General features: G+C 37.9%; 1 protein-coding gene across 1 annotated transcript in view; it reads left to right on the forward strand.

Annotated features, from left to right (window-relative positions):
- Positions 1-7,141: 7,141 nt before the first annotated feature.
- MCC (MCC regulator of WNT signaling pathway) overlaps positions 7,142-15,617 on the forward strand; it is a 134,698-nt gene continuing 126,222 nt past the window's right edge. The window contains exon 1 of the mRNA XM_065744259.1: positions 7,142-7,659. Within this exon, the coding sequence (XP_065600331.1) occupies positions 7,603-7,659 (57 nt within the window). The 5' untranslated portion in view covers positions 7,142-7,602. The remainder of the gene's footprint in view (positions 7,660-15,617) is intronic.

A 15,617-nucleotide genomic window follows, 5' to 3' on the forward strand; every position in this document is an offset into this window, starting at 1 on the left:
ATGATATATAGGAATTTGGAAAATACAGTGAAAATCTTATATCTGTGCACAATTGAAAATGGACTCTAAGTGCTTTTCCAGTTTAGTGCTTGTTCGATAATAATGGAGTAATCAACTATTATTCTGTCAGCTGCGTGAGACAAGGCAGGGTTTCCATAGAGATCTATCAGTGCCATGATTACATTCATCAAGATGCTTCTGCTCTCTGAAGCCATTTCTCTGTCACTGTTGGATTTGTTGGATTGAGCTGAGGCAGTGTAAAACACTGGCATCATTCAAATTCCCTGCTTCTATTTATGTCCTCTTTTTTTCTAATGAATGTATGGCTGTCAGCATAGCTGTTTGGGGAAACTGTATTAGTGCCAGTGCAAAGGAAACAGAATATTTCTTCATACATACTTTCTGTCACTTTCAGCTTTCTGTGAAGATATTTTTCAGCATGACTGCTTCATTTGGTGTACAAAATCATATTGCTATTTCTCAGCTGGGAGACAGATTATGATGGCAGCTAAGTTGCACTGTGTTGGTAAGCTCTACTTTTCATCATGGGAGAAAGCAATCAAAATAAACTGCTCGAATTTCAGGAAGGACAGTATCTATTCTGTGAAGAGCTGATAATGAAATAAGAACACCACTGATGTACCCAAGCAAGATTTGTGCCCTTAAACTAAATAGCCATGTCTGATTTCCTGCTCAGAATTTCCTATTGCTTTACCTACCTGAAATTATAATTTTGAGAAGGCTTTGAATTTTTCTACTTTATGTATATTTAAAGAGATGATAAATGCCTAATACTGGTTGAATCTGATTTTTATATGGATATTGATTGTCTGATATGCATATCAGAAAAGGAGGAAAAAATCTTTGTTTCTGCCCACCCCATAATGGCAACAGGAGTTTCTTTATAATGATGAAATACCTTTGCCAGAATTCATCTTGGCAGAACAAACAAGACTATTTTGTATGATTAGGTGATTTAGTATCTTTGATTTAGTTGATTGAAAGTTCTTTGTCTGAGCAAGTAAAGGCTAGAAATACGTAGCACTTCTAAGCTTACTAAAATAAGAGACTACTCAGGGCCTGAAAGTAAAGACAATTTTGGCTTTGTAACTGTGTACAGATGTGACGGCTAAGTATTAAAGCAAGACCCTCCTAAAGAAAGCCCCTCCTCTGTCCCTCCTAAAATAAAGTGAAATGGTCAGGTATGAAGAGTGAAGTAGGAATGAATAAGGCAGAAGTAAGGCATTCATGCATATTGCAATGAGAAACTTATATGTGGGAAGATGTGTAGGAAAAAATACACTGGAGAAATTCAAAAGTTAAAAGGCAAAGTAGTTAGAAGGGCTGAAAATTTTGCTTTGTAGACTAGACGAGCAGTTAGAATAGAGAGCTTGGGCTTTGTGTTCAGCTGATGGAGGAAGAGGAAAAAGAATACACATTTATGAATATTTCTTTATTTTTCCTGTTTTCTAGATACTCTGTAGGGAGGCTTCCTAACCTTTGTGAGCAACCAGTAAACTGTAACCAAGGAAGATAGCCATTAAAATAAACATAAGATGAGAGCTGTAGGAATTCAGTCGGAATAGTCTTAAATTCATTGATAGTGAAATGGATCTGGTAGAAAACTAGGGGTTTTGATTCAGAGGAAGTTTTATATGTATTGCTTCTGCTCAAATTGTTGTTGAGGTAATTTTTCTTAAAATTTCTGCCAGAATGAGAGCTCTCGAAATGCCAGCTCAGTGAAGCTGATTCAAAGATGTCTTGCAGAGCTTCAAGAAGATTCCTGTCAGGTGCTTGCCTTGCATTTATGGAATTCATCTGATTGAAAGTGTTTCAAATAAAACATTTCAGTCTCAGGAAGTCCAAACGCTGCAATATTGATATGTATATATACATTACATCACACATTACATATACATAAATGTGTGTGTATATATTATATATATTGTGTGGGTTATGTATACACACACACACACACACACACACATATATACACATTGTCAGAAAGTACTCATCAGTTAATCGTTTAAGCATTCTGGAGAGATAGTGATCCTGTATGTTGAAATGGGATGCCTGGGTAGGTTGGGAGCTGATGTAAGTCAGGGGCTGGGGATCCCTCCGTCTTCTTCATGTCATTGTGAGTGCTTAGTCACAGATCCAGCTCAGGGAGTTACTTGTTTGGTATGCTAGTGGTATTAGAAGTTTGTAGAGAAAAGACTTATGATTATAAAACATAAATTCAGACTGACTGCACATAGATATCTTGGAGTTAAAGAGAAGTGAGCATCGGATGAATTGGGATACCTGCATGTTTACAGAGATGGGGGCACAGGTGAGGACTGGGGACCAGAACTGTAAATAAGAGTGAATGAGGGAAAAGATAGGAAAATAAGAGAATATCTGATTTCTTGTCTTCCCAGTTGGGGATTGGGAAAAACAGGAGAGATTAGGAGGGGAGTACTGGCAATTTATTATTATGTAAGTGAGAATTTTTGAAAGAAATTTATACATCTGATTAACATATGGAAATGCAGGTATCTTTAAAGGTAGGATTAAGCTGCGGACATACTATTAAGAATGATCTCAGTAGAATAAGTGCACAGAACTACAGGCTGATTCTGGGAGGGTTAAATCAGAATATCTGCCAGGATCATAGAGGCTAGAAATGAACTGAGTGGAGTTACCCTGTACTTAGTCACAGAATCACATAATGGCTGATGTTGGAATTGAGCTCTGGGTCCATCTACCATGGATGCAGCAGGGACACTCAGAGCAGTGTCCCCAGGACCATATCCAGACATCTTTCAAAGATTTCCAAGGAGACTGCACATCCTCTCTGTGCCAGTGCTTCATCACCTGCACAGCATAGAAGTGCTTCCTGATGATCAGGGGTAACCTCCTGTGTTGCGTTTTGTGCTCATTGTCTGGCACCTGGGCAGGAGGAATACACGACAGATTGAAAGGAGTACTGGGTGATGAGTGGAAATGAAGCAGAAATATGATGACATGAACAGTACTTCAAAGAATGCCCTTGTTTTAAGCAAGGAGCAGATGAACTGTGAGGATAATTACATGGCTGCAAGATAAAAGCAGTGTAGAAATTGCTGCCATCTTTCCCTCTTGTCCTCTCAGACACATCTCAAACATGAATAACAGGCACACATTGACTCCTTGGTCATTTTTCTGTCCTGACCTTATGTTTAAGGCTTAGTGGGGTCAGGAGGAATTAAAATGAATGTGATGGCTTTGGATGAAATGACAGAAAATGAGAGTGGCTGGCTGACAGGTTGGTGAGTGGCTGCATGGCATGAAATACTGGAGAATTGAAAAGGGATCAAATGTAGAGTCCCTTGGAGACCAATCAGGTCAAGGACATGGCTTTTTAAGTGGATTAAGTATTTGGAGAAGGGTGAAGGGGTGAGAGCAGCTGATTGAAGTGCTATTTGGTAATTGCATTATTCCAGATGTTTTAGACTAATCAAGGTGGTGTGATTGAATGAAAGAAAGTAAGTTTGCTTGTGTTTTTCAGAGACAGTTTCATTCCTTGGTGTAAGGTTACTTGGTGCTGTTTCAGATGAGTTGGATTTTTTTCTCTAACCCTAGATGCGTGCCCTTCACTGGCATTAAATGGGAACAGTTTGCATCAAGAAGAACATGCGCTACTTTCAGCCTCTCCCTTTTAAATCATAGTGCTTTAATGCTGTGGAATAAAGAGTTGTCTGGAAACATTATCTAAGTATTGTATTGAATTTCCCATTTATCTATTGAAATTTAAATATTGCATCTTGTCCCAAAAGAATGCTATTACAGATAGTATCAGTGTTACTCAGTGATTATTCAGACCAAAGAGTAGACTCCTCAGTAAACCTCTGGCACATTTAGATGACTGTTAATACAGGTTTAAAAGAGTAGCAGAGTAGAGTGGACGTAGAACTGTTAGATCCACCATCAGCAAACTGGCTACACTAATGGTTTTTCCTGGATAATTCTGAAATTTTCTTGGGAAAAATCTGTCAGTGCAAATGCACTTACCTACAGAGGAACAGAAAGCAATAATTGATCAGAATGCCCTGACTGGGAGCCTAGGTACGTATCTCTTAAGAGAACAATTTCCGTGAATGCCCCTTTCTGTCAGCCTTAGTGACAGATGAGTTCATGCAGCTTTTTGTTACCCCCTTCTTGTTTTTAGCCTGGGAGCATGCACTGAAGCATCCAGAAAATCTCCTTTCAGGCCAATAAATGTACATCTGTGCATCAGGACAATCCTGTACCCCTTGTGTTCACCTTTACAAGTACATATGCATGTCCCAATGAGAGTAGATTCTAAAAACAAAGGCAAGCACTAGATTAAGGGCAAGGGAGCATTGTTATCCTAGTTGAGGAACTAAGTTAGGGGAGGGAGAATGAACAGCCAGGAATAGGTAGAGATTGGGCTCAGTAGGCACCTCTCATGTTCAGTCACGTGGTGCTGTGTTCTCTTTCTGGCAGTGTAAAATCTTCATTCTTGAGGCCAAACAGAAAGTGTACATTGGCTTCTGTGAAGTTCTTATATCTTGTGATGTAATCATCTTGGAGGGATGATGCATCTTAGTAGTCTTGATGGTCTTAGCTAACACTGCAGTGACGAAAAACATAAAAAGTTTTTAAGGACTTCAGTACACATTGAAATAGCACTGGCAGTACCCATTAGTTGAAGAACAGTTTCCAACTCTGTAGTGTATAAACCTGTACCACTCAGTGCCACATATAACAACTGCAGGGGGTGTCTTCTAGAATTGAAGTAAAATAATTTATCATCACTTTGGTTTAATTACTTCATTAGTTTGCCCATGAGCTAAAACTAATTTTTAATTTTAAAATGAATCATAGAATGGTAGAATATCCCAGGTTGGATGACATGATCCATAAAGATTGTCAAGTCCAACTCTTTTGTGTATTTGGGGCTGGTGGTGTTGAAAACAGAGCTGCCCTAGACAGGCTCACACCTCCTCTAAGAGGTGTCAGCCCAGCATGCCCTCACCCTTCCTGTGGGTGGTTTACCCCAGGGACCAATAACGTGACCCTAGAAATGAAGCATTGCCATTCCTCCCTGCTGCCACGCTGGGGATCCCCCTACAGTACCTTTACAGTGTTGATCAGCCAGAGGATGTAGTTCCAGACATGCTTCTTACCCTGTATTTGCACCACCGAGTTATTTACAGCCAGCAGCTTCTCAGTGTTGCTGTTCCTCCAGCCGCTTCAAGTTGGAGGGCTTGCCCATCCTTTGAGTCCTTATTCTTAGGTATTTCTGGGGTCATCCCTTTGTTGTTGAACCTTTGACACAAGTGCCAGAATTGTACAGAGATAAGCTCAGAGGGAATTCCAAGCAGTTGTGAGGGAGTATAGGAGTTAGCAGGGATACTGATAAAAAGCATATGTCACCGTCCTTTTGGGAAGACATGACATAGAAAAGATAATGAATAGAAAAGATAATACATGACATAGATAAGATATTTTAACATCTCCTCTGTCAGCTGCAGGAGCTTTTTAACTGAAGCGTTTTTTCTCTTGTATGAGCAGTGAGGTAAGACATTATACACAACCACTATAAAGAACCACATTTTCAATGCATCGGAAATCTGTACACAAAACTACCTGGGTTGTACTGTTCCACGTTGCCGTCTGGAGTACTCAGCTTGTTCCTGGCCTCTTTGGTGCTGTCTGGCTGGTGTGGCACTGGTCTGTCTCTGGCGGCTGAGATGGAAGCGATCTGCCAGCAGAGAGCAGTGTAGCCTCTTGTCATTACTTGAGGAAAGGTAAATTGAACATATGTGGCGCACAAAGCAGATGAATAAGGAATACGGAGAAGCACTAAATGTACAGTTGGAACAGAACGTGAAGGTAAAGCAGGAAAGATGTTTTCAGTGAATAAAATAATGGAAGCACTGTTTGGTCAGCATGAAAAAAAGAAACAAAGCCACAAATTACAGATTACTGGAAAGCAAACCAGAGAATACAGAAAAAAATGAATGAGTAGTGTGAAAATAGACCTGGGGAATAAAAGTAAAAAGCTTGTAAAGAAATTGTGTCATTGTCCTTACCCCCCCAATCTTGGGCACTGGGGAAGGAGAGGTACTTATTATCTCTGGTATTGTGGATCAATATGTATGTGTTAGCCTTGGTCCTTCTTAATGCACTTTCTGCATTGTCATTTGGATGAATTATTGTTATGTCTTCATATTGATACTCATCTATGATTAATAGAGTAGAAAATAAAATCTGAATCTTTGGATGATTTTAAAAAAATTAACTTTTGGATTACCTATTTTTGCAAGGGTGCAAGGATTGTGCCATGGTTTCTGTAGTATTTATTCCTGTTTCTCATGAATTTTTTGAACTCTTCTCAGGATTTGACACTCTTGTAATAGAATGTATTAAGGTAATCAGGAAAGCTTCAGCTGCAGTGTATGGCATTGCCTACTGCTAACACAGAACTGAATCATAGACCAGCATTAGGAAGAGCACAGGGGTGCCACCAGATTCTAGGGGATAGAGGGAGTGGGAAAATAATTTTCGTTTTGTTCTTGCAGTGGGCACAACATGACCTCATATCTATCTTGTGGATTTTTCTATATTTTTTACTGGATGTTGAAAGCAAATGCTCCTTTTTTTCTCCCCTCCTTCATGTAGCATCTCACCAAAGTCTTTGTAAAATGCTAGTGTGTTACATAAAATCTGCAGCTTTCTAATGGTGCTTTTGGGTTTACTGTGACTTTTTGAAATCTTTACAGCTCCCACCCCCACAACCACCCAGTTTTCCTTACTGAATTGTATGTGGGAATAGGGAAGTAGGAATTCAACTTCACTGTTGTCCAGGTTGCATTTCCTTTACTTGCTTAGCTTTATAGTTTTGGTACAGTACTTAGTATACGGAAAGCTGGAAAGATGGCTGTAATTCCAAAATGAACTCTCTATAGCTCTCTCCCTCCCACTCTCATTTTAGTACCGCCCCTTCCATGCACCCTTTAGGCAGCAGCAAGACAGCTGTGTTTGATCATAAACCACTTAAACTCCAGGCTCGCTGGATAGGGAAACTTCAGCGTGAAGTGCAGCGTTGGCTTGTCTCAGAGACAGCTTTCTTTTTCTTTCCTCTTGTCCCTCCTGAACACTGAAGACCACAGCAACTCTCCTTTTATTTTCTCTGTGAACTTGAGCGAAGCTCACCAAATTATTCTGATTACATTAAGCAACTTTATGAGATGCCCTTAAACGGAGCTGTGGAAAAGAGCGGCGTAAAACGTACAGCAGAGGTGAAGCACAACTTGCAGATGGACTGAGACAGCCCTGGGATCTAGGCAAAGCAGCTTCATCCTGGCATTTTCTGAGCCCTCCACGGTATTAGCAAATCGCTAGCAGCAATGGATTATATGAAGTGAAAACTAGGTTGGCTCTTTTAGGAGGTTTTAGATCATTGACGTTAACGGTTACTGTGGAGTAAAAATGGCTGTCTAGAGCAAAATATGCAAGACAGAAAAGAATTGGAGAAGAAAGTATTGAATGGGTTAAACAAATCTTAGAAGCATTCAAATCTGCAGAAATCATCAAGCCCTGAGAAGTCTCATCATGAATTCTGGAGTTGCTTTGAAATATGGAAATGACTCTCCTGCAGAGCTGAGTGAGGTAAGCAGTTTCAGTGCCCTTCTTTATGCTTTAAAAAGAAACACTCCCCTTTTGGGCTTTCACTCTGCAAGCAATGCAATTAAAAATTAATGGAATGTGTAACTTGCTATAACTTGCTGTGCCAGTGAGGAAATGACCTGAGCTTTCTTGCTGCTTTAGACTAAATAAGTGGTGAAAAGCAAACAATTGTAGTCGTGTCGAGGTGCTTTTTCCTGTTACCGTGTAGCAGAGATTGCCTTACCTCCCAAGAGCTGTGTTTATGCCCAAGCTTCATCTTTACAGTGGGTGAAATATGGAGATCTCAACTGAGATTAAGCAGGTGGTGACTAATTTAGGACGGAGTTGGGCGAGTGGAAGATGACAAATATTTATTGGTATGACAACAGCATTGGCAAAGTTGTGTTTGTCTGTATTTATCCAAGGTGGTGATGTTCCTTTAGTTTAGGTGAAGGTTACCTTCCTTGCTTAAAGGAAAGCAAACTTTCTACTTTTCCCTTTGGAACTGTGGTCAGCTATTGTTTCTTATAGGTATGGGTATGTCTGTTTTTTGTGTAACATATTTGTGAATATTTTTAATAAATCAGAAATTCAAGCCATATCAAATGTTATGTAAATATTTAATACTTAGTTAGAAGTAGCATATCTTGGCAGTTAATTAAAAGTCTTGGATGTATCATCTTTATGAGTTCACTTGTCCTGCAAACTGCTAATTTGAATAATGCTGTGAAATCCTAAGTGCTTTATTGAAGTCAACTTGTGGAAAATTGCATCTTTGGTTGCAGTTTAAATGAAGTTCTCCTTCTTCTTAGCTCCCTTTTTTTTTTATATACCTCACATTGTAATGCATCATTTGTTTATGTTTTGTTTTATTAGAAATAAGATGGCATACTTGGCAGAAGGAGAGAGTTCACAATTTGTGGATTTAATTGTCCAGAGACAGGAGACACTTGAGGTCTAGAATGGAAATAAAATCCGTGGTCTAGTTGAAGGGGACAGAGAATAAATGTTTGAGACCTTAGCCAGTGCGATACCCTGTCATGCAAGACGAGCTGCAAGTTTGTGACTGCAAAGTACAAGTAAAACAAATTGTATGTACACTCCTCCTCTAACTACTAAATAGTTCAATTTACTTTACATTATCTTTTTCAAATTATTGTTAAGAGAATATATATTGGCAGCGCAGCATAAATTGAGCTCATAAAGTCAGTATAAAAGCCTAAGTTGTTTTTTGTAGGAATTATTTTTTGGAAAAGTTTGCAGTGTGCTTCCTGACTATGCTTCTGTTGTTGTCCTGTTGATCCATTTTCTGTCCCTTCAGCATTTGATTTTCAAAGCTACAGGGTCCCACAAAATGTGAAATGCTACAAGGACTTGATATTTGGTTAGTTATTTGGAGCAGGCAGTATTTACTGATAGCATTTCTACCTTGAAACATTTTCTGTTAAAGTTTATTTTACTTATTCACAAAACAAGATTTTTGTTGTAAGAAGAATTATTTTTTCTCTGCTTTTCAACATAAGAAATGTCAAAAAGAAGTCAGTGTCCATGCATCATAAAACATTCTTCTTGTTTGTTTTTGCGATTTTTTTCCAACAAGCTTACTTTAATACTTGATTTACATCTATAGTCTAGTGCCATAGATAAGTGAGAAGGGGTTCCCTTTCTGAGTGCAAACATATTAGTGAAGATCTTGTATTCCTGACTTTCCCCATCTGCTAATCGTAATTTCTTCATGATTTGAGCGGCTTGTGAAAGCATTTTTTGGACTGCTTTACTCAAAGGGCCAGGTCAGCCAGTCTTGACAGTGGTCTCTGATAGGATGCCGTTTTCAATGAAACATGGAGAATTTACAGAAACAGAGCATTCAGAAACATCATATAAGTTGCACTAGTACTCTTGAGATGCAATTAATTACATTTAATTTCTCAACTTTCTTTCTTCTCTGTGTAACTTGCGTGTTTGTGTTAGACCTTTTCCTACTATTGATTTCTATAATGCTTTGGTTGCTCCTACTGAAGGCAAGAAGCCTAAAGGCTGTGCATATACTTTATATACCTATGTTTCTCACCAGTTTGTCGTATTTTTCCCCTTCGTTTCTGATTATATTTTCTGTTTGTCCTGTTCATTTTTGCCCAGTGGAAGACAGTGGCATTGTGTTCAATGGAAAAAAAATGGAACTGGTTGTGTTAGGAAATGATGAAATTAGTGCAATCTTAGTATGTTTTAACCCACGCTTTTATCTCTACTGTTAGCTCTTATTTGCACATTGTAGGGGGCTTTTCCCTATGTTTGTGTGGCAAAAGAATAACAGACTAGGAGAGTCCATGATGTAGATTTTGTTGTAGGTGCCTTGATGTCTTTATCTCAGCATGTGAAGCTCTAGGCATGAAACTACTGTTATTAAAACAAACAGGAAAACTACAAAGCCCTGGAGGTGTAGTAAATGTCTTGCTGAATGGATGCATTAGACAAAACAGAAAGTGAAGTTATTGCAACTCATTGCATTTGTATCAAAACTTCCTCTGCTTGAGATTGAGCACTCTCTTGGGAAATGGACAAAAATTAAACTGCATCTTTTTTTTTTTCCAGACTTGGCTGTAATTGTAGAAATTAGTGCATGGTTAATGTTTACTATTTGTAAAGTTTTGTCTTTATTTGCTTCTCCCTGTCCCATTCCAAAGGTCATGCAAAAATAAATAAAAGAGAAAAACTCAGATTTGTGTCACAGGTCAGTGAGATGCTTTGTGGTTCACTACTTTTGGAGTACAAGCTGTTGTTTATTGATCTGTAAATTGGCACCCTATTTTTTCTGATTTTCTTTCCATTCAAACTTCTCAAAGAGTAAAATATAGATCAGCCAGTGTGCTGTTTGCATGGCAGAATCATCTTGTAACTGCATAGAGAGGTAGAAGAAGCTTCGTTCTTGTGTAGCAAGGCTACTTGTGATGGTAGTAGTTGTGTAGCTGTTTTTTTGTTTTGTTTTGTTTTTAAAGTAAAGTATGATACATTTGGAGAGGCAAAAAAACCCCTTAAATTTTGCAGATAGCTCTCACTGTGCTCTCTGAGAGTGCAGGACAGACTTTTGTAAACAATAATGTCCAACCAACCTGTTTTACTTAAGTAGGCTTTCACCTGTCAACATTATACGTATTACTTGCAGTTTGTTTTTTAAGGTTTGATTATGGGTGGAATTTGGATGCAATACATAACTCCAATGCACTTTGGATACCTTTGTTGTTATTTTTAGTTTTAGTTTTAGTTGTACAGTACTGTAAACCTTAGGTGTAGTCACAGAGCATACTCTTGAAACCAACATTATGAATGTCACCACAGACATGTCCAGGTAAGTAATTCTGTGCACAGAGGCTTAGTGTTTTTTTGTTTTATTTGCTTTGTATGCATTCATTCCTCCAGTAATTTTTCGGAAAGATGTGTTTGCATAGAAGGAGCTGTGTGGTCTAATCTGTATTTTCTTCTTTCAAATTCAAAGACATCACCTTTTAGTTACGAAGTCCTTGAATTTTGGTTAGTTATAAAATCAAAGCAAGGCTTGTGGATAGGTTATGCTGCATGCTAGTCTTCTTAAGCCCCTTCACAAGCCATTCTGTTCTAAAACAGGGAATTCTGTTGTCTGATCTAGTACAGCTACTGTGCTGAGTGCTGTCAGCAGCGATGCACATCTGATCAAGGACAGTTCAAAAGATTAGCATAGGAACATTAAGGGAATGCAATTAGTAAGTACTGTAATGTCTTTCTCAGTTGCTTACTTACAGGCTAAATTATATCCTTGGATTAAGAGTCAAATTATATTCTTGGATTTAGTTTTCACTAAAGTGAACCTTGTGAACTTGCTGACGGCAAGACTGTGCCAAAGGGGTTTTGTTGTAGGCTAAGGGCTGGTATTATAGTACTGCAATGTATTCAGCACTTTAGACACAAATGATGTGTTTATGTTACTGCATTATTTTATCATTCATTATTTAAGTGGATGGTGCGTATTTTTTAAAATGAAACAATTAAAAGTTACTGAGGTGATTTAGGTGTATACTTCATACTTTATGCTTCTTTGTGCTTGAAAGTCAATTGTTTGGGAGTGACCATATGTGGCTTGCAAACTTACGTTGCTCTATGTGTTCATTAACCTATACGTAACCATTAACCTATATGTTGCCTACAGTGAATGTATTGTCTAGTAATGGAGTACTTTGTCTGCTTAACAATGGGATATTTAAAAGTTTTAAGAGGGGGAGAGAAAACAGGATTCAAAGTATGTGTGGGAAGCAGAATAACAAGATCATAAGATGGATTTCATCAAAGTCTTTTGAGTTATATAAGATTTGAGAACTATAGAGAGACAAATTTGAAAGGCTTAAATTCTGAGCCTTTTATGATTTGACTGTATGGCTAAGCACTACTTCTTTTTTAAGATTTTCATTCCACTGCTGCTATACTTAGAAATGACACTTTTAAGGAAAAAATCATGTAGAAGGAGAACTGCAGAACAAGAAGGAGCTGCATGGCTTGAAGTTATGTACATGAGGTCAGGTGGGGTCAAGTGCACATCACTAGGCTGAGACCTGCTGGCAGGGGAAACATTCAGCAACAACAGTCCCCACACTGAGGGACTTTCCCATGTATTTTTCTGCTTTTTCAGGCAAGCATCAGCCTGTGCTCCTAACGTAGGAGTGCTTGAGGAAATAGCAAAGGTGGAGTAGGGAACATGTTTCGTTTACATTTAAGACTGGGATTAGATCTCTAATGTTTGTCTTGTCTTCCTCGGTTTGGCAGTCATTACTAAGACAGACAGTAAGCAAATGTCACCCTAATACTGCATCTGCTTCCTGAATGGTCTTTGGCTGTCTAAAGACATGCCAGTACATTCTTGGTACTTCTTGTGAACACATGAATACCATCTCTCATTGGAAGCTTCCCTCTGCTGCTGGACATGGCTATGACCCCCATGTGAAAGTATGGAACTCATTATGAAAGAGAACATACAATGTCTTCCCATCCAGAGGATGTGTGTTTTCCTCAAGCATATAGATGATGATGTTTTGGGAGCTGTGATGAATTGTTAGTGTCAATCCTTTGAAATATTACAATATTGTAACTGATAGAAGATGATTTTCAATGACTAAATATGGTATATTTAAATTACTTGAACCTTGAAAAAGCTCCGCTTTTCTTTTGTTTGCTTGTAACAGGAATTAAACTGAAAGTGTGAACGGTGTTTGTGTACAGGTGACCAACAGTTAGCACTATGTTGACACTATGTCTTAGAAGAGAGAACACTGCAACCTAGTATGCGTAGATCTCAGTAACTCAGTAATGCTGATGCAGCTTTTTTATTTAAAGAAAATACTTTAATGGGAAACTTCATTGATTGTGCTCCGGGATAGTGACGGTGAAGTCTGAATGAAACTCTTGGATTGGATACACTTCTGTTCTCTTTCACTAATCTACTATGGATTATTCATCTCTCTTTGAGAAATCTGATTTATTTCTACAGTTTATTTGAAGATGGTGATAAATTACATAGGTAAAAATATCCTGTAAAAGGGGAAAGATAGCTTTTCCAGCACCGTTTGGACATCCACAGTTCATTAATAGAGAAATCTGCTGATACGTTATCGTTGAGCTGATTACAATGGGTTAGAACATGAAATTGGTTCCATAGTCTTAACAGAGGGGGCTGTTTTTCTGGCATGACCAACATATGTCATTTGTGTGACAGATGCATCATGTTTCCAGAGAAAAAACATGGAGGCTTCAAAGCGTGTTTATTTTCAAGATTTGTGTGAGTTGCTTATCACACAAACTTAAGTGTTATCCAGGCTTGGATTTATTAAATTGAAGGACTATAAAAAGATTACTCAAAATGCCCAGATACTGTCAGCACAAATAGTGCTCTTCTGCAGCATCCTAATGAAAAAAACAACAGCAACAACTAAACAAAAACAAAAAGCAGAGATTATGTAACTAATCTGCCTGATATTTTAATATGCCTTGATCCTAGAAAAGGATGTTTGAAAAATTCCTTGCAGGCTAAGAAATTAATAAAGACAAATGCTCACTCTGAAAGTAACATTAATAATACATTGAGTCTTTTAAATGCTTTTAGAGTCTTAGCGTTTTTCTTCTGATATCAAAAGAACAAGAGTTCATTCCTGGGAGATTTTTGGGGATAAAAAGTCAAGTCACCCTTCCCCGTCTCTCCTTCCAGCCCGTGTTGGAAAAGAAGAATGTGTTTCCATCTGTGATCACTCTTGGGCTTGGGCATGTGTGCTGTATGCTGGTAGAGTTTCAGAAGTTTTTGGGGCATTACTTTACATTGTAATCTGTGGGTCAGTGTTCTGTAATGAAATGCATAAATGAAACTACTTGAAAAATAATCCATAGATTGCAGAATTGTTTCCAAAAGCAAAAGTGTCTCTGCTATATATATGTGTGAAGAGAGAGCACAGGGAGAGGCTTTGTAATGAAAATGGACAGCTGTGGTAGTGTATAATAAAATATTTTGTTCTGGAGCCCTGAATAGATTGATAGCAGATCGAAAAAAAAGAGTGCTGTTGTCACTCTTTTTTTCCCCACATCTTTAAGTTTTCTAGTCTTTCTGACTTTGTATACTGTTTAAAGTTGCAGATTTTACTTCTGCGTCCTAGATTATGTGGAAAGGCCTGATGGAGCTCTTTGGTTACACGTAGTAAAAATCTGTCAGTCAGTGTGCTTTACAGGGAAATGTGATGATATCTGAATTTGAGAATTTTTAGTGATGGAACAACAGAGGCTTGGTGTGGGGAGTAGGATCTTGTGCTGGTAGAGTTCTTTGACACTGGTGGCAGTCTGCATTAGTCTCACAGCAAGTCTGACCTTGTAAATGATATATAAAGCCTGTATAATTTATATTTTCAAAAGATTAGATTTTTAGCAAGTCTAATGAACAGAGACATTCGTTAAGACTGTAGAAATTGTCTTGTGTACTCTTAGTTGTTGCAATCATACATGTAAATTTTTAACTGAAATTAAAATTTTAATTGACATAATTTGGCAGAACTGAGTAGATTTTAAAAATAAAGTATAATTAATAATGATTTGAGTTACTTAAAGATCTCAAGATACTTGTAATAAAAAGAGAGGTGTTAACAAAGAGTTGTCAGAATTCTGAATCTGCTTTAGAGATGACATTTGTGAGCTGAAAACAACCAGGGTAACATGTAAAGCATTAAGTCATCCAAGTTTAATTCTGTATTTCATGTTATGAAATCTTGTTTGGAGTGCTGCATTGCTTCTGATTGCTGTTTTGACATGCACATCGAAGAGAAAGCTGATACTACACAGAGTATTTGAAAACAATATGTATGTAAATACTTAGATTAGGCAGTGAACCTAAAATTAAAGCAGAAGCGCATGTGGTATTTAAATTTCTATTTATTTTTAAGCATGACTTTGTTGGGATGTTTCTGCAGTATACAAATTTCTGTGTTAGAATTAGTATTTTTAAATCCAGATACAAATATGATTAGTAAAAATCACTGAAGAACTACTGACATTAAGAACTTATAAAACTTTGATTGTATTATTGCTTGTTTGTGCTTTTGTTGCTTATTTACTCTCAGATAAACGCAAAGGTCTTGTCAAGAGCATTGAGATATTAGTGGCCAATACTGTAACAATAAACACTCCTTTTGTTATTAACATGTGGAACACTGAACATAACAAGGTCAGAATAAAACACCTCTGTTAAAATGCTAAGTTTTACTTCATGTGTTAAATATTAATAGTTAATAGAAAAAATCCAGTATTTTCATCCGTACCCTTTTCAGGCCGCTTCTCTCTCCATCATATCAGGTCCCCATTTTAACCTTCTGGCAAAGATGTCTTGCAGCATATCCAAGGGAGTACTCCTAGTGACCTGCACTCCCCAGTCCTTCTTTGCCATCTCCTTACTCCAACACCCA

Source organism: Cyrtonyx montezumae, unplaced genomic scaffold (assembly GCF_038088225.1).
Source record: "Cyrtonyx montezumae isolate F1298 unplaced genomic scaffold, pur_monq_1.0 scaffold_30, whole genome shotgun sequence".
Lineage (NCBI taxonomy): Eukaryota > Metazoa > Chordata > Aves > Galliformes > Odontophoridae > Cyrtonyx > Cyrtonyx montezumae.